Raw genomic sequence first — 25,284 nt, 5'->3', positions numbered from 1 at the left:
GAATTGCTGTCATACTCTAGTGTCTGGAAAGATGAATGAACTCTGATGTCTGGAGGCCACTGATAGTGTTGAATCTCTTTATATAATTACACACGCATATATATATATATATATATATATATATATATATGTAATATAAAGTATATACAAAAATCGTAAGGCAGATCTGGTCCAAGGAATAAAATTGGTCTATGACTGTAATCAGCTTTACCACCAGGTTGTCTGTAATGGATGTCTTGTTGACAATTGCTGTACTAGAATGGCAATAAAAATTATGCATAAGTTTGCATACAATGGGAGTCAGATGTACAGGCCCTAGGTAAATATTTTAAATCACACTTAATAACTTTCTGTCTTTGTGTCCCTAAAGAATACATGTGTCAGATAGGATTATTTTTTATAACACTATATTTATGCAGATAATTGTTTGGTTTACAGTAACTATGTTTAAATTAGAATGTGATTCCATTTTGGGATTAGTCCGGAAATAACTAAATACATCCAAAGAGTGTCAACTCTTGAAGTGAATCTTAGTGGGAGCAGGACCTAGGACTCAATGGTAGAACAAAAAGCGTGCCTCTAATTCTGCTTGGGTGCAAACGTTTGTAGAGCAGGATTGACATATTTTCGTAGGAGCACAAGTTTGCATAGTCAGAGGGGCTGAGATGTGCGAAGTGAAGTTGTTCCTAGTAGAGTATGGAGTAGGCAAACAGGTACGCTTCATTTTGTGTAGTGATGCAGAAACAAGATTTCATTACTTTAAGCAAGATTATTGAAACAAAATAAAGGGGTGGAAAGAAGTGGCACCGATTTTTGCTTTTGTACGTTGCACTTCACATCTGCCACAACACTTTGCAAATCCCTACACTGACTCCCTGTGTCCTCCAGAATCCAATTCAAATTACTCACCTTTACCTACAAAGCCCTCAACAACACCACCCCTTCATACATCTCAAATCTCATATCAAAATACTCTCCCTACCGCCCTCTTAGATCTACCTCTGACCTGCGCCTTGCCTTATCTCTGGTAACCACCTCTCACTCCCGCCTACAAGACTTCTCCCGTGCTGCTCCCCACTTATGGAATTCCCTATCACATTCAATCAGGCTTTCCCAATGCCTTCAAATCTTTAGATGTCCTCTGAAAACCCATCTCCTTTTTAGAGCTCATCTAATCCCCAACAACACTATTCACACTAATGCACCCTCACAACCATCCCAATCTCCACTCTGAGCCACACTCACTCCTCTTGTTTCAGCTGTGCCCTCTTCCATTCAGAATGTAAGCTCTCTAATGAATTTTTTCATGTCTGCATTTATTTTGTCTCCCTTGCATGTCCCTGTTTTATGTATGTACTGTTTTCCCTACTGTACGGCGCTGCAGAGCACTATGACGCCTTTTAAATCTTAGGGATCTTAGGATTTAAATATCTGCTCTAATGCCAAGGGTTTGTTGTGGTCTGGAGACTGGATAGGAGCCCAGTGGCAGGGAGGAAGGCTGGTTAACAGGAGATGAGATGGAAGAAAGGTCAAACAAGCCGGGTTCGGTACACAGAGAGGCGTAGAGGTCCAAAGGTTGAGGCAGAAGCGAAGTGGAGGGCAAACCGAGGTCAGTACACATGTAGTAGATGCTGGTAGACAAAGGACAACAGCAACAGGAGCAGGACCTAGATCACAGCCAAAGCGCACAATGATCAGGCACTGGAGACAGGAACTGGCCAGGCTTTTATAGGAAGTGAAGGGGTGGAGCTAAGGCATGCTGGAAGATCAGGAGATCACTGGAACTAATCTAGAACACAGAAGACAGGCAAGGAACTGTTCAGCAGCCAGAATAGCTCAGTCAGTAGAGCAGCAGTCCACAGAGGCAGAAGCCCTGGGTTCGAATCCTGACAGGGTTAGGGGTTATTCTAGTTACCTTCAGACAGCTGACTGTATCATCCCCTTTCAGTACTGACCTGAATTGTGTCTGTACGAGTGGTGAGCTGTACTTGAGATGCGATTTTGCTGATATCTGCGAGGGAGGATCTGGGTTTCAGTGAGCACTGAGGGATTGAAAGCACAGGTGGGCATGATGGGACCGATAGTACACCAAGGCCAACACTGGTGGCTTGGCTGCTGAGTGATTGTAAAGACAAGATACCCAATCAGAAGGTCAAAAGACTACATATCTGTGAAGTGTGTTATTCACTGGGGCAGAGAGAGAGAGACAGTGTAGAGGTCAAGAGACTGCTGTACATCTGTCAACTACTGTTGACTTAATTTACCATGTGCAATTAAGCTAAGTAAATAAAGTTGCGTAATGTTATTGAGAGATGGACTGTTGCCCATTCTTCCACCATTTGAGTTTATACTGAACCACTAAACCTTTTTCACCTCAGCTACCAAATTGTTTTTAAAATTCCATAGAGGGAAAAAGATGACTTAGTCAGCATGAAAGAACCCAGAGCAAGAAGTAGGTGTGTGTGCAATGCACCTACACCGTCCAATCAGTTCTAAATGCATAATGACATGAGCCCCCGCCCCCCCCCCCCCACCTCCGCCACCCCAAGACTTAATAATTTCTTACAAGATGGAAAAAAAAATATAGAGACAACAACAAAAGTAAACATTTCCCAAGTGTTTCTTATATACTTAAAATAAAACCCAATACTTACCTTGTCTATGGGCAAGGGAAATGTTTGGAAATGTTGCCTACAAAATCCCTGCAATGTCATTGGCTGCCCATTTTTATAATATAAATGAGTCCTATAAGCTCTTCTATTAACATGGAGAACCTGGGAAGGGGTTTATCTATGATGACCCCATGCTCTTTTCGGTGCTAGATGCCATAGATAGAAGGGTGTGTCACAGTGCACCTCTTTAACTAAAAACAACATGTTGGCAATAGCAGAGTCTGGTTACCATGATTAGGAAGTTCCACACTGGCTGGATAGTGCAGAGACTGGTTATAACAACAGGGCAGCAACTCTGCTCCTACTGCTCTGTGGTTCCTGTCCCTTTATAACATACCACTCCTGCCAAGCTCACGGCCATGGTCCTTGCCTATTCCTCTCTCTAGGTCTGATTTGCAGATTATTTAATTACTTTACCTCAACTGTTTAGATTTTTCTCAAATAATAAAACAAATAGGTAAGCTTTGCATGTTGTGTAATACTCGCTGCTACCATATGTGTGACATACCCAATACATTTGATATAATCTCCTCTCGTAATTCATAATTTCATAATTTCCTATTCTATGTTACAAAATGTGACCGTGTGACATCCAGTAAGTGAATGCAGATATTCCCTGCATCAGAGAACTATCATTCACAAGCACATATATTGGCACAAATTCTTCCACTCTTCATAAAGCATGTGTATGAGTGGGGGGGAAATTAATAACTATTAATCGCCTCTGTTGCCTGCAAATATTCATATACACTGTAAATCAACTGTTATATATGACATAGATCAGCTTTCTAAATTAGAACTATATGTGAATCCATTAGTGACTTTAATATAATTTAAAATACAATTATTTATTGATATGGAATCTTTTATCCAGGAACCGGTTATCCGGATATTTCCAAACACCTTAAAGAAAAGAAACAAACAATTGCTACTGTTTGGAAATTATGTCAATGTGAAGAGCAATTCAAATGGGTCGGGGGATAAAATGGACACTGTGGGGAAATACAGGGGTATTTTTTTTTTATATAATTTATTATATTTTAGGAAGGAGTGCTCCAAATGATGAAAAATCACTGAATAATTCCTAGGCATTCTGTATACGAGATCTTGTACCTATTGTCCTTAAGCAAACGAAAAGTATATTTTTCTCTGCAGACAATGGCGGTCAACTGCCAGGATTAAACATATTTGCACCAACAGAGGTCACAGTGCAAAGAGGACTTTGTGTACACATCCCGTGTACATTTACTGTACCTGCTGATGTAACATTAACCAGCAACGCTAAGGGATACTGGTACAGACGAGATACCAGTCAAGAACGTGTGGCTGCTAATGATGGATCTGCTGGTTCTGCTACAAGAGAACGGTTCTTCCTGACTGGAGACGTGTGGAGAGGAGACTGCTCCTTGTCCATTAATAATGCGCTTCCGGAAGATAATGACATTTATCTGTTCAGACTTGAAGATACTGTCCGCTTCAACTATCTTGGTATTCGTCCCAGGGTGACAGTGACAGGTGAGTAAAAGGACAATTTGAAGTTAAGGAATCAGATTTTAAAATAATTGTTTCTAACTTTCCCTTTTGTTTTACATGCCATTTAATATGATAAAGTATTTCTTGAAAGACATTTCACATAGAGTGCTAAAGGAGGACTAAACCAGAGGGTGGAGGAGGTAGATGTACTGTAGGTTAATATTACTAGATTGGTAGGATGAATAGAACACACAACTATGCGCACTCACGTAAACATAAATAAACATGTAGTAACATAAACATATACACGAGTAAACACACACACTCAATGTTTCTAACATTGAACTATTTAAATTTTTTAAAAAAAGACACATGGTACATGGTTTTGAAAAAGGAAAAAGTGACACTTACCCTCTGAAGGGAAATATTATCTAATATGTAGTTGTGCCTACGTAAAAATGTGTACATATATACGAACAAGAGTTAGTATCAAGTGACATATTTAATAGTAAACCCTGACTTTCCTAAATTAGCAGAAGGATATGTCAGATATCCGGGTCACCCACTGTTTGGGAGCTACCTCCTGCCGTGTTTCTATTGTTTTGTCAGACTTTAATATTAGAGTGTTGCAGTGGTCCCCAGTCTGCGATAGGGAGCACTTAACAGAGAAGAATAAAATATTAAGAATCTAATGTTGACCTGATCCTTTGATCATATAGCGTCAAAGCATTAGATTCAGGTATAGTCACAGTATTATTATTATTATTTTTATTTATTTTTTATTCTTTTTTTATATGGCACCACAAGGTATCCTCAGCACCGTACAAGATATAAAATTACAGTACAGACAGTATACCAGGGTATAACAGTATAGAGTTAAATGAGCATAACCAAGACTTCAGTAACTCCAAGCATAGCAAGTAACTTGGTGTAGAAGAATAAAAAAATGGTATTGATCCAGAAGGGAAGAGGGCCCTGGTCGTAAAAACTTACATAAAGGGAGGTGAAACAGACAGCAGGCACGAGAGGAGTCAGTAGAGGGGAGCAAGCGCAAGAGGATAGAGGGAAGTGGTAGGTGAGGAGAACAAGGAAGGAGAAGGTTAGGTGGATACCTGGTAGGCCTTGAGGAACAGATAGTTATTGAGAGCTCATTTGAAGGTGCTAAATTAGGGGACAGACGGATGGAGGGAGGGATCCTGTGGAGGGGGCAGCACGGGAGAAGTCTCAAGTTCTGGCATGGGATGAGGGGATCAGTGCGGAGGAAAGGTGACGGTCATTGGCTGAATGCTGGGAATGGGCTAGAGTGTGAATGGAGAGGAGGTTAGAGATATAAGGGGCAGTGGAGTGGGCGCGAGCCTATTAGGGGACTGTGAGGAGCTTAAAGAGGATTCTGTAGGGGAAAGGGAGCCAGTGTAAGACAAGGCAGAGTGGGGAGGCAGAGGAAGAGCGGTGTGAAAGAAAGATAAGACTTGCAGCCAAATTAAGAAAAGAGCGAAGGGGGGTGAGATTGGAGAGGGGGAGGCCAGTGAGACAAAGGTTACAGTAATCAAGACGGGAAATGATGAGAGTGTGGACAGGGCCAGATTAACCAAAGGGCTAACTGGGCTACAGCCCAGGGGCCTATGGCATCCAGGGGGCCCTTGAAAGTGCTCAGTAGCAGTATTGATCGGTCGGAGGTGGGGGCGCCCCCAGCCCGATCAGTGCTGCTAAGCACTTTCACTGCAGTACTTCCCTGGCACACTGTATTCTCCTTACTGAGGAGATCTCGTGAGTCTCACTCTCACGAGATCTCCTCAGTAAAGAGTGTAGAGCGCGCCGGGGAAGGAGGTAAGTGCCGGGAGGGGGAGAGGGGGGGGGGCGCTCGGATAACCGGGGGGGAAGGGCGGCTCGGATCACAGGGGGGGCCCTCACAGGGAAATGGAGGCCCCCTTAGCCGAGGGGCCTCCATTCCCTTAATCCGGCCCCGAGTGTGGATGATAGTTTTGGCGGCATTCTGAGTGTAAAAGGGCCGGATGCGGGCAATATGCCATAGTTAGAAGCGACAGGATTGAACAAGAGATTAATTGTGGTGATAAAAAAGAGAAGGAGGAATCAAGGGTGACACCTAGGCAGCTGAGTTGGGGTACAGCAGAGATTGTGGTGTTATTAACGGTGATGGAGTGATCACAATGGGGTGAAGATTTAGAAGGAGGGGAAACGATGAGTTCAGTATTAGCAATGTTGATTTTGAGAAAACGTGAAGACATTCAGGAGGAGATGGTGGAAAAGCAGTTGGAAACACGAGAGGAGAGGGAGGAAAGGTCAGGAGTAGAGATTTTGAATGGCATCAGCGTAGAGGTGGTACTGGAGACCAAAGGAAGACATGAGATCACTCAGGAAGGTAGTGTACAGTGAGAAAAAAAGAGGGCCAAGAACAGAGCACTGAGGGACTCAAATGGAGATGGCGGAGGAGTGTGAGGATGAGTCAGGAGTGGAAACACATTAAACATAGCCCATGAATCACAACAGGTTATGTGAATAATAATGTTGGAATATAACAAGTGAATGAGTGGCAGTAGAATTTAGCATCATTTCTAAGTGTATTTTCTAAATGTGTTTATAGAACTAAAAGAAAAACCTGTGATCTCTCCGGTGAAGAGGTTGGTTGCTGGAGAAGAGGTGACACTTACCTGCACAAGTCCTGGGAGATGCGCTGGATATGCTCCACATATCACATGGGAAGGAGTACAGGGAAGATCTGAGACTTTCACTGTTGATTATACAGATGGTAACAGGACATACGTCTCCAATATTACATTCACACCTACAGAGAAAGACAACGAGGCAACACTAACCTGCACTGTGAACTTCCAAAGCAGCATGGTCACAACCAGCCAGCAGGTCACTTTAAATGTTGGATGTAAGTCCAGTTTTCTGCATAAATAATATTACACACTAAGCATTTCCTGTATACAAAAGGGTCTATTTACAAAAGCAAATATGGAAGAAAGAGTAGTGCTTCCTAACTCTTTCCTGATTTATCTAATCTTGATTCCATTTTATGGCTGTCCACCAGAGGCATGCACCAGGAGGAGTCAGGGTGATGCTAAGGTGTGGACCCATTGTAGAGACATTAACCATTACCAAAATCCTCCGTCACCTTTGAGGTCATGGAGGTCAGCCCTAGGTTGTATGTAATAAGTAAATACTGCACATGGAATTGATCTGCTCCTATAATGAAGCACTGCAGCTGTTTGCACCGTATGTCAATATACAATTTTCTGCCTTTTCAGTTTGTGAAAGTGTATTTAACAAGATGCAAAAAAAACCTAGCTTCAAAATGCTGAATATCACATTTTTCACTTAATTAATTACAGTTTCCTAATTTTTGCCTAAAATGTGCCTCAATAGGGGTCCAGTGCTGTCACCACTTCTGGAAAAGAATACTGACCTTCCTATTTTTGTCATATTTCTGCCCTATTAATAACATTTGTGCCAGGGCCTAATTTTACTGGTAAAGCCATTAAAATACTTGACAGATGACAAATCCAGAGTCTGGTTACCATGATTAGGAAGTTCCACACTGGCTGGATAGTGCAGAGACTGGTTATAACAACAGGGCAACAACTCTGCTCCTACTGCTCTGTGGTTCCTGTCCCTTTATAACATACCACTCCTGCCAAGCTCACGGCCATGGTCCTTGCCTATTCCTCTCTCTAGGTCTGATTTGCAGACTATTTAATTACTTTACCTCAACTGTTTAGATTTTTCTCAAATAATAAAACAAATAGGTAAGCTTTGCATGTTGTGTAATACTTGCTGCTACCATATGTGTGACATACTCAATACATTTGATATAATCTCCTCTCGTAATTCATAATTTCATAATTTCCTATTCTATGTTACACAATGTGATCGTGTGGCATCCAGTAAGTGAATGCAGATATTTCCTGCATCAGAGAACTATTATTCACAAGCACATATAGTTGCACAAATTCGTCCACTCTTCATAAAGCATGTCTATGATTGGGGGGGGGGGGGGGGGGGGAATTAATAAATATTAATCGCCTCTGTTGCCTGCAAATATTCATATACACTGTAAATCAACTGTTATATATGACATAGATCAGCTTTCTAAATTAGAACTATATGTGAATCCATTAGTGACTTTAATATAATTTAAAATACAATTATTTATTGATATGGAATCTTTTATCCAGGAACCGGTTATCCGGATATTTCCAAACACCTTAAAGAAAAGAAACAAACAATTGCTACTGTTTGGAAATTATGTCAATGTGAAAAGCAATTCAATAGGTTGGGGGATAAAATGGACACTGTGGGGAAATACAGGGGTATTTTTTTTTTTATATAATTTATTATATTTTAGGAAGGAGTGCTCCAAATGATGAAAAATCACTGAATAATTCCTAGGCATTCTGTATATGAGATCTTGTACCTATTGTCCTTAAGCAAACGAAAAGTATATTTTTCTCTGCAGACAATGGCGGTCAACTGCCAGGATACAACTTATATGCACCAACAGAGGTCACAATGCAAAGAGGACTTTGTGTACACATCCCGTGTACATTTACTGTACCTGCTGATGTAACATTAACCAGGAATGCTAAGGGATACTGGTACAGACGAAATCCCAATCACGAACGTGTGGCAGTTATTGATGGATCTGCTGTTTCTGCTACAAGAGAACGGTTCTTCCTGACTGGAGACGTGAGTAGTGGAGACTGCTCCTTGTCCATTAATAATGCTCTGCCGGAAGATAATGACATTTATCAGTTCAGACTTGAAGATACTGTCCGCTTCAACTATCTTGATATTCGACCCAGGGTGACAGTGACAGGTGAGTAAAAGGACAATTTGAAGTTAAAGAATCAGATTTCAAAATAATTGTTTCTAACTTTCCCTTTTGTTTTACATGCTATTTAATATGATAAAGTATTTCTTGAAAGACATTTCACATAGAGTGCTAAAGGAGGACAAAACCAGAGGGTGGAGGAGGCAGTGGTGGATCCCGGGGGGGACGATCGGGGCGATCGCCCCCTCTAGCAGGGGCTTGCTGCCGAGGGCTGGACACTGTGCAGGTCCGTTCAGCAGTGACAGTGTGCTGCCCGGCTGCTCTGATTGTGTTTTAAACACAATCAGAGCAGCCGGGCAGCACACTGTCACTGCTGAACAGACCTGCACATACTGTGCAGCCGCCGGCAGCCTTAGAAATCAGAAAGGGGCGGGCCTAAATCGCCCCCTCCTAAAATCGCCCGGGGTAGAATAAATGTCTAGATCCGCTCCTGGGAGGAGTTAGATGTACTGTAGGTTAATATTACTAGATTGGTAGGATGAATAGAACACACAACTATGCGCACTCACGTAAACATAAATAAACATGTAGTAACATAAACATATACACGAGTAAACACACGCACTCAATGTTTCTAACATTGAACTATTTAAATTTTTTTAAAAAAGACACATGGTACATGGTTTTTGAAAAAGGAAAAAGTGACACTTACCCTCTGAAGGGAAATTTTATCTAGAATGTAGTTGTACTTATGCAAAAATGCGTACATATATACGAACAAGAGTTAGTATCAAGTGACATATTTAATAGTAAACCCTGACTTTGCTAAATTAGCAGAAGGATATGTCCCATATCCGGGTCACCCACTGTTTGGGAGCTACCTCCTGCCGTGTTTCTATTGTCAGACTTTAATATTAGAGTGTTGCAGTGGTCCCCAGTCTGGGATAGTGAGCACTTAACAGAGAAGAATAAGATATTAAGACTCTAATGTTGACCTGATCCTTTGATCATACAGCGTTAAAGTAGTAGATTCAGGTATATTCACAGTATTCATATTATTATTATTATTATTATTATTATTATTATTATTATTTTTTTTTATATATGGCACCCCATTGTGATCACAGTGGGTGAAGATTTAAAAGGAGAGAAAGCGATGAGTTCAGTATTAGCAATGTTGATTTTGAGAAAACGTGAAGACATCCAGGAGGAGACGGTGGAAAGGCAGTTGGAAACACGAGAGAGGAGTGGGAGCAGGGCCGGACAGGGACTAAAAATCAGCCCTGGCATTTAAAGCACACAGGCCCACCTCTGTTGATTAGCAGGAAAAGAAATGTGTGCTGGGAGCGTGGTCAAAATGGTGCGTTGATACATACATTATAATAAAACATTACTCAGACCCTCCCCATCCACATTACACCACCCCCCCAGATACATTATGACACCCCCAGCCCACTGTAATTATCTATGCTTCTGATGCTGCTGACATTCCTGTAGAGTGAGCAGGGAAGCTCTTAGTCTCATGAGATTAATAAATCTCGTGAGACTTAGAGCTCCTCGGCTTGCTCTGCAGGCTATGCCCTGTCTGGGACGGAGCACAGATCCTCCTGCTGACCAACTGGATTAAGGCTTGGGGGGCCCGGGCACTTAAGTCAGGGGGGCTCCTATGATGTAATTTAGCTATTAGACAAATTTTTGACACATACAAAGGCAATACTGTGTGCACTACTGTTAGGTGCACGCAGTTCTGCCTTAACAAGCAGTACAGTGTGAAGCAGGACATATCTCCCAACTGTCCTTGTAGTCAGACCAAATCCTGACTAAGTGGGACAGTCACCCACCAAATTCAGAACAGTTGGCAGACTGTCCTGGTCTCTCCTACCTGTCTTGTCATGGTCACCACTTGTGGCTGCTGGTGTCTTTAGATCAGTTGCTGCTTGTCTGGATCCTGGAATGTTGGATGCCCTATTTGGAGAAAAAAATGAGCAGATGAAATTTAGCCCTGGTGTTAAATCAATATAGCATCCATGTTGTAAAATTAGGCCTCACTGCAGCCACAACATTAAAATACTAGTATTCACATTTGATAAATACATCTATTTCCCTCCAACTAGCCCTGACATTAAATAGTATTCCCTTTTAATAAATAAAACTATTTCCCTCTCTCCAAAGCACCCCAGCATTAAATTAAAAATCCAATCACCCCATCTGAAATTGATAGGCCCCAATATTAAATTGCCCCCACCATCACCCCACAAATAGAATAGCACCCAATAATTAGCCCCCACCTGAAATTCCCTATTAGATTAACAGCCTACCTCCCACATTATATTAAGAGCTACCCATACACACATTATAGTCATACACCGGCCCTCACACACACACATTATGGTCATACGCCGGCCCACACACACATTGTCACACAAATAGCTCCACTGTCACACAAATAGCTCCCCTGTCACACAAATAGCTCCCCTGTCACACAAATAAATAGCTCCACTGTCACAAATAGCTCCCCTGTCACACAAATAGCTCCACTGTCACAAATAGCTCCCCTTTCACACAAATAGCTCCACTGTCACAAATAGCCCCCCTGTCACACAAATTGTCACACAAATAGCTCCACTGTCACAAATAGCTCCCCTGTCACACAAATAGCTCCCCTGTCACACAAATAGCTCCACTGTCACACAAATAGCTCCACTGTCACACAAACTACCCCCCCCCTCTTACCTTGTGCACTCCGCGGCGCTGTGTACAGTCTCTCCTAACACATGGGACGGCACCTATCACGTGGTACTCGTCCCATGTGACATCTCCAGAGCCATTCATAGAAGAGAGGGGAGGAGGGGAGGCGCGGCCACACCAGGAAGTAAGTGTAGTGCCGACCCCACTGCTCAGCACACAGACTGTCATGCCGAATTCTGGCATGACAGTCTGTGTGCTGAGCGATGGGGCCGGCCAGCTAGCAACCGGCCCATCTGACCATCGGCCCTTCTGGCACTTGCCAGAAGTGCCAGATGGCAGTCCGGCCCTGAGTGGGAGGAAAGGTCAGGAGAAGAGATGTTGAATGTCATCGGTGTAGAGGTGGTACTGGAGACCAAAGGAAGAAATGAGATCGCCCAGGAAGGTAGTGTACAGTGAGAAAAGAAGAGGGCCAAGAACAGAGCACTGAGGGACTCCAACGAGGAGGGCGGAGGAGGGTGAGGATGAGTCAGGAGTGGAAACATATTAAACATAGCCCATGAATAACAACTGGCTATGTGAATAATAATGTTGGAATATAACAAGTGAATGAGTGGCAGTATATTTAGCATCATTTTTAAGTGTGTTTTCTAAATGTGTTTATAGAACTAACAGAAAAACCTGAGATCTCTCCGATGAAGAGGTTGGTTGCTGGTGAAGAGGTCACACTTACCTGCACAAGTCCTGGGAGATGCACTGGATATGCTCCACTTATCACATGGGAAGGAGTACAGGGAAGATCTGAGACTTTCACTGTTGATTATACAGATGGTAACAGGACATACGTCTCCAATATTACATTCACACCTACAGAGAAAGACAACGAGGCAACACTAACCTGCACTGTGGACTTCCAAAGAAGTATGGTCACAACCAGTGAGCAGGTTACTTTAAATGTTGGAAGTAAGTCCAATTGTCTTCATAAATATTGTTACACACTAAGCTTAGCATTCACTTCCTATGCATAGTAGGGTCTATGTAAGGTAAGTATGGAGGAAAGAGTGGTACTTTTTGACTTTCTCCTGATTTGTCTCCTCTTGGTTGCTTTTTTTCTGGATGTCCGCCAGAGCCATGCATCAGTTGGAGTTGGGTGTAGCTAAGGTGTGCACCTGATGTAGAGACAATAATCATTACCATGTGTGCCACTCTCTCCCTTCCCCTTGTGCCAAAATCTTTTGTCACCTTTGAGGCTGCGGAGGTCAGCGCTCCTGTGTTTTCTAGAAGAACTGCCTTGTATATAATAACAAAATATTACACATGGCACTGATCTGTTCCTAAAATGAAGCGCTGCGGCTATGTGCAACATATGTCAGTGTACAATATTCCGCCTTTTCATTTTGTGAATGTGTATTTAGCAAAGTGGAAAAATAACCTAGATTCAAAGTGCTGAATATCACATTTCCACAGTGAATCACAGTTTCCTAATTTTTGCTTAAAAGGTGCCTCGATAGGGGTCTAGACCTGTCACCACTTCTGGAAAAGAATACTGGTCTTCCTATTTCTACCCTATTAATAACATTTGAGCCAGAGCCTATTTTTACTAGACAAGCCATTAAAATACTTGACAGATGACATCTTTAATCACATCAATGGAGTAAGGGGACAATAGGATTGTTTTTATTTCATCTGTATCCTTGGTCATGTTTTTGTTACATTGGTGTTTGAGTGCCAATAAATACACTCTCTTGTATAATGTTCATTTGTTTTGTAAAAAGGGATCTCGCTGGCAGTAATGGTTGGTGCCTCCGACACCTCTGAGGATGTGTAAAAATTCAGATGTTTTGTGAAGCTAAAAGTGGTAACACTTCCTTGCTTAATTCATTTGAATATCTTGTCCAGCTCCATAAATGTTTATTTATGAATCTGAGTGTATAATAAGGAAAATTACTGCGCTTAGCCTCCAATCATTAAGAATTTCAATCTGCCTAGCTCCTCCCTTACGACTGGGTAAAATTTTGCACAAGCCAAAATTTGCTCCACCATTTTAATGTGCTAACCCATGTGCTTACTTATTAGGAAGGGCACAAAAATACTCTTTTAAGTGCAAGATTGTACAAAATTTGAATGAACCATCAGTTTCCATATATTTTTAATGTGTGCCTGGTTTGTAAAATACCCTTAAAGTGCGCCACTGTAGTTTTGCTTTCAAGGTTCAGGTCTTTGAAGGCTTCTACAGTAGAAAAGCCTCATCATGATAAAATGGGTGGGGTACGGAATATTGATGGTGATTATTCCGACAAGACTTACCCCGACGTCTTCATACCGAAAGGCTCCTTCCCGACGAGGCTCCGGGACGACTGATGTGGCAAGCGTCTGGAAGCAATCGCAATGTACTTTGCAAAGCGTTGTACGTTGTCCATGCCTGCATACTTAAATGACCCCCTTAACAGAACCGATAACAGCGTCGCAGTTGGCAGTGACGTCATCAAGTCGCGCCAGCATCTTCATTCATCGCGATTGCTTCCAGTCGCTTGCCAAATCAGTCGTCCTGGAGCCTCGCCGGGAAAGAGCCCTTCAGTGTGAAGACGTTGGGGTAAGTCTTGTTGGGGTTGTCAGCATCGATATGCTAAACTACCATCTTCGATATGCTAACTACCACCGGATAAAATACCATCCAATCATAATACTATAGAACCCCAACATGTAACTAGAAGATGTTTATTCAACATATAGACGCTCCATTTTACTGTCATGGATACCTACTTTTAACCACCACATAGGCTCTTAATGCCACCATACAGCCCTGTAATTCCATCATAGACCCTTGTTTAGTCCTCACCCCAGCCCAATGACAATGCTCCTACAGATTTTACTCTCAATAGCGATGTCTTGGCTGCAGCCTAAAGGTGGAAACTGTATTCCACGGCTTCATGTGAATTGACAGGTGGTATCATGGCGTTGCAGCAGAAATTGGTAACCACCTCCAGTTGTTGGGGGCATATTAAAGGTTCTCGTGTACCGTATGCAATGATAATAAAATGCTACATAGAATTCCAGTAAGCATTATGTCATTATATTATAATTGATCTCACAGTCCTGAAGCGCCAGGAATAACTGAATTATGCAGCCTGGTACCCGCCTGACCTTGTTTTATTAAGTCTTTTTTTAATAAATATTTATATATGCTTTATAGAAATAACTATGACTGTGCCTCAATTTTGTTTTTGTTTTGCAGACCCTCCCTCAGTAAATATCACCATTGAAGGTAAAACAATCCTAATTTTCAAATTGTTTAAAAAAAAATAAAAGTAAAATTGCACAGTGATCATACATAATCTATTACAACATTCTCATATTTTAAGTATAAATACAGGTGACATATATTTCACCTCTGCTGGATTGAGTCTACAGTCTCCGCTCGGTTCACTGCATGATGAGTGGGTGTAGCCAAAAAGATCTGTTCATTTCTATGATACATTCAGAGTCAGTACATGGTGTGAGTTTAGCTGAACTCATCAGGAACATTTGTTGCTCAATTTGCAGTGAATTAAGCGTCTGTCTGTCAGTGTGTAATGACCTTTCCCGTGCAGTCACCGCTTGGTGAAGGCAGATGCACTCGAACAGAAAGTAAATACATCCCAAGTGAATCATGATCCCATCAAAAGAGATGTCATAGGTTCTGAAGATACGTCAACATAAAATCTGTGTAGATTTTGGTTTATTAGTCTAGCAGACTGTGGCCAGATCGAATCTTCCATAGCGGCATTACCGAATGCTCTATACACTATGTTATTTGATGTCATTTTTGGAAAACAACTTGATCCTTGTGGACAGCACTCCACTATAATATGGATGACATGTTATTTGATAATATGTGAATCTGTCCATCCCCTTATCAGTCATTCAGATTAGAGGTTATTCCAATTTTAGGTTGAAAAGCTTTTGGGATACACAAGCACCCTCCATTTCCGTACATAGAGCTGTGCCACATCAGACAACAGAGCATATTAATATGAGACTGTAGTATGATTATATGTGATATAAATTGAATTATTAGTGCTTTTGAGATCACGCAGTTGATATTGAGATAGCTTCATGAAGTTGTGGCATACTGCAACTAACTTAATAGAGTTCTGTGCATTTATATGGAAAACAGTGAAGTAATATTGTACATCTAATAATGTGAATTTTATGTGATATAATGGAGCTTGAGTTAGTGTTTTTTGTACTGATGTTCCTTTACTATGTTGTAGTCTTATTGGACTATATGGAGAATGGAGTTGTTTGTGCTGTTATTAGAGATGCTCACTAACCCCCGTGTTTTGGTTTTGGCTTTGGTCTTGGATCTGGATTACTGTCGTGTTTTGGTTTTGGTTGTGCAAAACCGCCATTGCGTGTTTTAGCTTTGGTTTTGGTTTTGTTTTGCTATTTTGTTGAAAAATCAATGTTTTTGGCCATAAAATAACCAAATTTAGTGCTCCACCTGTTTCTTGGGTAAGTAAGGTAATTCTAAAGCTAATAAATTAGGAAGAAAACAGTTTAATCCCTGGTAGGCCGTCCTTAATTCTGCACACAAACCTGATTGTCTTCCTCTTCATCTTAGCCTATTGGCAATGCAGCCATCGTCTTTGGATGTATATTACACCCTACACTTATAGTTAAATATATAAAGAAATGGACAAAGGCAGTTTGGTTTCTGTCTCTCTAGGCCCCCCTCCACTTGTAGATAATACTAAAAAATTCAGCCGTTATAGACTGTACAATATAAATTGAAATGGACAAAGGCAGTTTGGTTTCAGTCTCTATAGCCCCCCCCACCCCCCCTCCACTTGTAGTTTAATAGAAAAAAAGCAGCCTGCATAGACTGTAGAATTAGATTATAAAAATAAATGGACAAAGGCAGTTTGGTATTTCTCTGCATCAGACCCCCTCTCCACTAGGAGTAAATTAGAAAACTATTCAGCCGTTATAGAGTCTACAATATAAATAGAAATTGAGAAAGGCAATTTGGTATCTGTCTGCATCATAATAATCAACATCATCATTACTGCCCTCGTCACCTACACAAATCTCCCCTTCATCCTCTTCTAATTCCAAAGTGGCATCCTCAATTGGTTTATCACCGGCAACACTCGGGCTGTTAAGGCACACATCAGCAGAACTGCTGAAAGGACCCTTCTTTATGGGTACACTGTCACTAACAGAATGCTCACAATTAGACATACCACTGTTGGATGGACTCTCCACAGGGATTGGTGTCATTTCTGATTCTGAGCATACATTATCCTCTAATGCCTTACTGTTTTCTTTCAGCTTGGCTTTCACACGTAACAGTAGCTGTGCACCACTTTTAGACTCCAAATTACTTGGTCTTGCTTGGTCACGAGTGACCGTACAAGAAGAAGGCTCAGCAACATTTTTTGATCTGCCACTAATAGAGGAAGGCGAAGGCCTCATTCTTTTTTTGCCACTGCGTGTGTAGAATGGCATGTTGGCAATTTTTTTTTTTTTATCGGCATCTAACTTTTCCTCAGTTACACTTATTTTTCGCTTCAACATGGTACTTTTTTTTTTGGTGTGTGTTTTTTTCCCTGTTTAAAAAGACTATGTACTTTGACATCACCTTTCCCAGATGACGTACTGGGAACACTACCATCAGGACTGGTGACAGAACCGGGTTGCTGATTCTGCTCATATGTGGACTGCTTTGAATCCATTTTAATGAGGCCAAAGCACTTGTAGTGCCAAAATTGTATTAGGTAGATACTGCTGACAAATATGACTTTTGACAGCCAGAAAAATTACAGTAAAACACTGGGGAATATGGTACACCCCAAAAGCACTTGCAGTGCTAAATATTTTTTTTTATACTGCTGACAAATATGATTTTTGATAGCCAGAAAAATTACTGCAATAGAATGGGGAATAAGGGACACCCCAAAAGCACTTGGAGTGCCAGAAATTGAAAAAAAAAACCCTCCTCTATCCTCCTCTTACTGCTGTAACAATTGGTATTAATATTAGAATTGTATAGAATAGAAACAATAATGGGTCCAATTATTGCTCTGTCCCTGCACTGATATAGCCTGTGACCTAACCCTGCTTTCTCCCTCTGTCAAATGGTGATGGATTGCTGTGGAGGCGGGTATTTATGCTTTTCAAATCTCGCGAGAACCGAGCTCAGAAATACAAATACGTCACGATGACGTTTTGCATCGATTTAGATTCCGAAGGGGTGGGAGAGTACCGAGCCTGCTCAGCTCGGTACTCGGATAGGCGAAATTCGGATGGATTCGGATCTCGGGGAACCGAGCCCGTCCATCTCTAGTTATTATACATATAGATTGAAATATGTTTGGCGATTGTACATTAGTGGTAACAGTGGGGAGATAAATAAAAATGATGGTGAGCTTATCTTACTTAAAATAGTGGATGGCATGTGTAATGTTAAGCTGGTAATGTTATTGTGAGATCTAACCCCCTACACACATGCTGGGACACACCTATACACACAAAAGGCAGCAGTAATTTTAAGACACACACAAACACACAGACACACAAAATATAAATGTCCTTAATATAAAAGCAATTATATTACACAAGGATTTGTTATTGAACAACAATGTTAATGAGAATATAACTATTTTAAATGAAGCTACGTCTTGTGTACAATCTTTCTTGATATAAGTATAAGCCTTTGATATAAGTGTCATTGTTCCCATGAATTTAGAGCAGAAAATGAATTGTATTTCTTAGTTTATGAGTATTCAGACTTGTATGATATTTATTAGACAGAGGAGATGGAAGTACTGTGGATAGGGGTCAAATTAAAGGACAACTATCACTAGATTGAAAAAAGTATAAAAAAATGGAAAGTAGTTATTAGTCAGAGTTTGGTAAAAAAAAACTCCTATACTTGCAACATAGCAGGTTATAAATAAGGATGAGCGGGCTCGGATTTCTCTAATCCTAGCCCACCCGAACAGTGCGGATCCGACGGGATCCGAGCACTGTTCGGGTATTTCCGGTGCCAAAAAAATGAAACTGAGGCTCTGACGTCCGAGTCTCGCGTCGGATCTCGCGAGACTCGGATTGCATAAATTCCCCGTTCGTGCCCGGCATCTTCAGTCGGGCTCAGATCATTGAAGAGGGAGGTTATAGGTTTAGTGGTGCTCCGTCCTGTGTCCTGTCACTCTGTCCTGCTTAATATGCAGTGGTTACTTGGTCCTGTGCTCTGTCCTGCTGATCAGTCCAGTGGTTATTTTTTCCAGTGCTCTGTCCTGCTGAGTGCAGTGGTGCTTTTGTCCTGTGCTCTGTCCTGCTGAATCCAGTGGTGCTGTGTCCTGTGCTCTGTCCTGCTGAGTCCAGTGGTGCTGCCTGTGTCCTGTGCTCTGTTCTGCTAAGGGCATTGTCATTTATAAATTATACAAAAATAATTAAAAAAAATTTATAAAAAAATAATTGAAAAAAAAATAAAAAAAATAGTTAAAAAATAATAGGTACTGCTATTTCAAAGTCAAACTACATTCACTGTTGCTGCTGTACGAAAAAATAATAGGTTCTGCTATTTAAAAGTCAAACTACGTTCACTGTTGCTGCTGTACCAAAAAATAATAGGTACTGCTATTTACTATTTATTTATTTATTTATTTATTTATATACTGTTCATTATTTCTGTAGTTCCAAAAAATAGGAACTGCCAGTTCTATTACTACGGTCATTGTTTGTGTAGTTCCCAAAAAATAGGAACTGCCAGTTCTATTACTACGGTCATTGTTTGTGTAGTTCCCAAAAAATAGGAACTGCCAGTTCTATTACTACGGTCATTGTTTGTGTAGTTCCCAAAAAATAGGAACTGCCAGTTCTATTACTACGGTCATTGTTTGTGTAGTTCCCAAAAAATAGGAACTGCCAGTTCTATTACTACGGTCATTGTTTGTGTAGTTCCCAAAAAATAGGAACTGCCAGTTCTATTACTACGTTCATTCTTTCTATAGTTCCAAAAAATAGGAACTGCCAGTTCTATTACTACGTTCATTCTTTCTGTAGTTCCAAAAAATAGGAACTGCCAGTTCTATTACTACGGTCATTGTTTGTGTAGTTCCCAAAAAATAGGAACTGCCAGTTCTATTACTACGGTCATTGTTTGTGTAGTTCCCAAAAAATAGGAACTGCCAGTTCTATTACTACGGTCATTGTTTGTGTAGTTCCCAAAAAATAGGAACTGCCAGTTCTATTACTACGTTCATTCTTTCTATAGTTCCAAAAAATAGGAACTGCCAGTTCTATTACTACGTTCATTCTTTCTGTAGTTCCAAAAAATAGGAACTGCCAGTTCTATTACTACATTCATTGTTTCTGCAGTTCCAAAAAAGGGGAACTGCCATTTCTATTACTACGTTCTTTGTTTCTGTAGTTCCAAAAAAGGGGAACTGCCATTTCTATTACTATGTTCTTTGTTTCTGTAGTTCCAAAAAAGGGGAACTGCCATTTCTATTACTATGTTCTTTGTTTTTATAGTTCCAAAAAAGAGGAACTGCCATTTCTATTACTACATTCTTTGTTTCTGTAGTTCCAAAAAAGGGGAACTGCCATTTTTAATACTATGTTCTTTGTTTTTATCTGTGCAGTGGAATTCAGAACTGTTGAGGGTGATATATTTGGTACCGGGGCCACTCCACTACGCAGTCCAGATAGATGCGTATCAGATATTAAACTACATTCAGTGTTGGGGCAAATCCAAAGTTAATGAAAATGACCTGTCATCGTCAAAAACAAGAAGTATTGACGCACTCGAACTACACCCTGTATATGCTGCAGAGGATGTAGGAGCAGGCAGCTGTGCAGTGGAATTCAGACCAGTTGAGGGTGATATATTGTGGCCCCGGTACCAAATTGGGTACCGGGCCCACTCCACTACGCAGTCCAGAAAGCTACCTTGGTGCATCGTTTTGGACTAAAAAGAATATTGTGAGGTGTGCGGTGTTCAGAATAGACTGGAAATTAGTGGAAATGATTGTTATTGAATGTTATTGAGGTTAATAATAGCGTAGGAGTGTAAAAAAACAAAAAAATGGATTTTAGCGCTTTTTATGCTTTTTTAAAAATAAATCAGAACCCAAAACCATAAATCAGAACCAAAACCTTTCGTCAGGTGTTTTGGCAAAACAAATCAGAACCCAAAACCTCAAGCTAATCAGAACCCAAAACCCAAAACACTAAAAGTGCCCGGTGCACACCCCTAGTTATAAAATCTCAGCTAGAAAGCTGACTGCAGCAAACAGCACTCTGAGACATCGTCATCATTTTTTACTTTATGTGACTCTCTAGGTAAGTGTTGGCGGACCTGTGACACTCCAGGTGTTGTGAAACTACAAGTCCCAGCATCCCCTTACATCAATAAGCTGCTTTATATTGGAAAAGCATGCTGGGACTTGTAGTTTCACATCACCTGGAGTGTCACAGGTTAGCCAACAACTGCTCTCAGTTTTATTGCTTGTTATTTTTTTATGTGCTATTGACCATAAATTAATTATTTTACATGAATTGTTTTATTAGAGCTTGTCCAAAATGAAGACACAGCTTTTATTGTGAAAGCAGGCGACAACAAAATTATGACATGCGTTGTTAACAGTAACCCAAAGGCTGCCATCACCTGGTACATGGAAGGGCAAATAAAAAATGTCTCAATAATTGGAAACACACTAACCTATGAACTGAAGAACATTGGACTTAGTGATGCTGGAAGATACTGGTGTTCGGCACAGAATGAGTACGGGACAGCTAACAGAAGCATTGAAATCCTTGTTCAATGTAAGTTAACATAATCCACCTATATAATATTGTATCCAATGGTTATTATTTATAATGCATTGTAAGGTTTGCCGCTAAAAGATCTAGGGGTATATTTACTAAACTGCATTTTTGAAAAAGTGGAGATGTTGCCTATAGCAGCCAATCAGATTCTAGCTCTCATTTTGCAGAATGTACTAAACAATGACAGCTAGAATCTGATTGGTTGCTATAGGCAACATCTCCACTTTTTCAAACCTGCAGTTTAGTAAATCTAGCCCCTAGACTTAGGGGATTATATATGCAGTTATTATTTTCATTTTTTTAAGAACACACTAAAAATGCATGTGGCTTCTTGAACAGCTGTTTTTAAAACCGTTTTCAACTACGGACTTGTAACATGAAGTCAAATCAGTTTAATTAATTTGAAAGACACACCAGAGCAGGTGAAAAATACAGAATTCTGAACAAAAAAACCCTACCTCATAAATGTGGAAATTATAACATAACAAAGTCAAAATGTGTACAGCAATCAAACAGCAAATAACTTTTACTGATGAAGTACAGGTTAGACAATGGATGCAATGTATATTGCGCGTAGGATACACACCAGAAATCGCTTTAATTTTGCACAAGTTCCCCTAGTTGGCCTGCCCTGCATGCTTTTAGGTGTAGCTCTACTTTCCGCTCTTGGACATGCCTTGATAAATGGGCTAATTGTACGGATTGGAAAAAAATTCTGAAAATGCGAACTGCACAAAAATGGAAAACATCATCATCACCATTTATTTATATAGCGCCACTAATTCCACAGCGCTGTACAGAGAACTCATTCACATCTGTCCCTGCCCCATTGGCGCTTGCAATTGAAATCCCCTAACATACATACACTGACAGACACACAGACTAGGGTCAATTTGTTAGCAGCCGATTAACCTACTAGTATGTTTTTGGACATCAGGCAACATTCCTACCTATAACTACTTTGACAACTTTATAACCACAAGCTCATCATTAATTTAAACTTTTCCATGTTTTTCGTAAAAATACTGGTCTATTTAGCCTAATTTATGGACTAAATTTATCACAAGAGCGAGGGGACGTCAGGGCTATGTCTTTTACATGTTTATTACGTGTCACTCTGTGCTTGAATTTGTTTTGCGTTTAAGGAGCCACAGTCTGTACTGAATGAGACAAGAAAACATAACTATACCGCCGTGTGTTGCATATTTCTACTTAAAACACAGCTATGATTTTATAACCCATTAAGTAAACCCAGATTGTCACCTAAACACTGAATGAGTGACACAATTGTACTCATCCAGCGGGGTTTTTTTTTTAAATGCTCCAAAGCTGCTCCTCGATGTCAGTGATACACTGGCAGTGTGGCACTTGGCTGTGAAGTCAGAGCCCAGCACCACACGCCAAGTCTGAAGAGCAGAGAACGCTGCCTCCATCTCCTGCAGCGAGGGCGGGGGCTCCACTTCCTAGCGGAATCTAAACATGCGCATTAGACAACTTTTGACATTAGCCGATCAGCACAGAATGCGTTGGGCCTAATTCATTAAGGAAAGGAAAGCAAAAAAAGAAGTAGCATCGCACCTGGGCAAAACCATGTTACATTCAGGAGAGGTACATTTAAAACGTGGGGACAGATTTATAGTTGGGATACGGCATATCCTAGATCAACTTTAAATCTCAGTGTACAAATAAAGCTATCAAGAATATGTGTGCTACATGAAAAAAACAGTCAGTGTTCAGCTTGTGTGCAAAATAATAAACTAATTTGCACCCCTTGCGTTGTAACATGGTTTTGTCCAGGGGAAAACGTACTCTTTTTTTTTTTGTCTTACTTTCCTTAATGAATCGGATCCATATTCTGTAACTCATTTTCTCCAGCCACCCTCCTGCTGTAATTCATTTCCCATGGCAAATATATGCACACCTTCCCTGTAATTGATTTCTCTCCACCATTCTCCCCCTCCACTTTAATTAATTCCCAACCACCTTCACATGTGATTTCATTCTTTCCCACCACCCACTCCCTGTAATTCAATCATCCTCCATCGCCATAGAAATGTGTATAATCATGGAGTACTATTTGCACTTCCACCTTCTTTCTTTTTGCATTTGTTAGCCAAGCCTTTTGTCATCACCCCTTTATTGATGGCGTATATTTATGCAAAAATTAAAAATATAAAGCTAGTGAAATATGTACCTGTAATAATGTATATCCCTGCAGCAGCTTGTTGTGGTATTCTATATTAATGTTGTATAGGTACCCAAGTTATCATTCAAGGCAGTGCTCTTTTTGATGCAGAGTCTGGGAATACACCATTATATATGTATTTTCCAACAAAACATTTTAATGTTATCCACGTGCTTATTTCCTGTCTGGACTACTGTAATCTTCTCCTCACCGGCCTCCCCCGCTCTCGCCTTGCCCCCCTTCGTTCTATACTCAATGTGGCTGCAAGGCTTATCTTCCTTTCTCGACCCTCCTCTCTGCCTTGCCCTACACTGGCTCCCCTTCCCCTACCGAATCCTTTTCAAACTTCTTACCCTCACCTACAAGGCTCTCTCCCACTCTACTGCCCCCTATTTCTCCAATCTCCTCTCCATCCACACTCCCACCCGGTCCCTGCGTTTGGCCAATGACCGTCGCCTCTTCTCCACTCTAATCACCTCATCCCACTCCAGAATTCAAGACTTCTCCCGAGCTGCCCCCCTGCACTGGAATGACCTCCCACGCTCCATTCATTTGTCCCCTAACTTGTGCTCCTTCAAACGGGCACTCAAAACTCATCTCTTCCTCAAAGCCTACCAGCCTTACACTTAGCCCTCTCTCTATGCTCGCTCTCCTCACCTGGCTCCTCCTCAGAAGAGGGAAGCGCTTGCTCCCCTCCTCTGACTCCCTTTGTGCCGGTCGTCTGTTTCCCCTCCCTTTAGGATGTAAGCTCTTATGAGCAGGGCCCTTCTCCCTCCGGTCTCTCTACCTTCTCTTCTGCTCCAACTTCAATATATTTGCTTTCCCTGGAGCCTCTGAAGTCTTGGTACTTCTCGTTTATTCTGTACTGTTATTCCCTGTACTGTCCATTGTTTGTACTGTGTTCGGCGCTGTGGAAACCTTTTGGCGCCTTATAAATAAATAATAATAATAATAGTAATGTTCCCAACTATGACATTTAACACAAGCTTAGGGCTGAAATAAATTACAATGTGTGCATTATATTTTATACTTTTTTTTTACTTTTGCAGCTCGGTCGACCTCTAATAAACAGATAATTGCTGCAATTCGCGGTGCAGTGGTCCTTGCTGTGCTGCTCATATCAGGATTCCTATTAATAAAGTACTTCAGAATGTAAGTTTCTCTGTAACACTCACAGTTTATATTTATCATTGTGTCTGTGTTTGCAATGTGCCTATGTCCATAGAGCATATACTTGTTCAATGTCTCATTGTGTTTGGGTTTTAAGAAACCCTTACATAGGGCAGCACAGTGGCCTATTGGTTAGCACACTGCCTCACAGCACTGGGGTCATGAGTTCGATTCCCGACCATGGCCTTATCTGTGTGGAGTTTGTATGTTCTCCCTGTGTTTGCGTGGGTTTACTTGGAGAGATGATATCTGTCATTACTCTCAAATGCAGCTTGTCTGTTCTGAATAACCAATTTAGTACTATAACATACAAATACATTATTTTTTTTGCTTCATTTTTGTTTTTTTTTACATTTTCTATAGAATCCGCTTATTTTATGTCTGAATTAAGCATGCGTTATTATAACAATTTGTTTTATAGTTTGCTTTTCTTATGATATGCCCGAATCCTATTGTCTGTCTTGTGTAAGCTAAAGAAAATAGGTGCA

At 40.9% G+C, this 25,284-nt stretch overlaps 1 protein-coding gene across 1 annotated transcript in view; it reads left to right on the top strand.

The window, feature by feature from the left end:
- LOC142107744 (sialic acid-binding Ig-like lectin 14) overlaps nucleotides 1-25,284 on the top strand; it is a 32,145-nt gene that overhangs the window by 2,977 nt on the left and 3,884 nt on the right. Inside the window, exons 3-7 of the mRNA XM_075191334.1 lie at nucleotides 3,828-4,187; nucleotides 12,292-12,588; nucleotides 14,861-14,890; nucleotides 21,184-21,438; nucleotides 24,676-24,778. Of these exons, the coding sequence (XP_075047435.1) occupies nucleotides 3,828-4,187; nucleotides 12,292-12,588; nucleotides 14,861-14,890; nucleotides 21,184-21,438; nucleotides 24,676-24,778 (1,045 nt within the window). The remainder of the gene's footprint in view (nucleotides 1-3,827; nucleotides 4,188-12,291; nucleotides 12,589-14,860; nucleotides 14,891-21,183; nucleotides 21,439-24,675; nucleotides 24,779-25,284) is intronic.

The sequence above is a fragment of the Mixophyes fleayi genome, chromosome 11 (assembly GCF_038048845.1).
Source record: "Mixophyes fleayi isolate aMixFle1 chromosome 11, aMixFle1.hap1, whole genome shotgun sequence".
In the NCBI taxonomy this organism is placed as follows: domain Eukaryota; kingdom Metazoa; phylum Chordata; class Amphibia; order Anura; family Limnodynastidae; genus Mixophyes; species Mixophyes fleayi.
The sequence above is the reverse complement of the archived record's forward strand: the minus strand, read 5'-3'. Positions and strand labels throughout refer to the sequence as shown.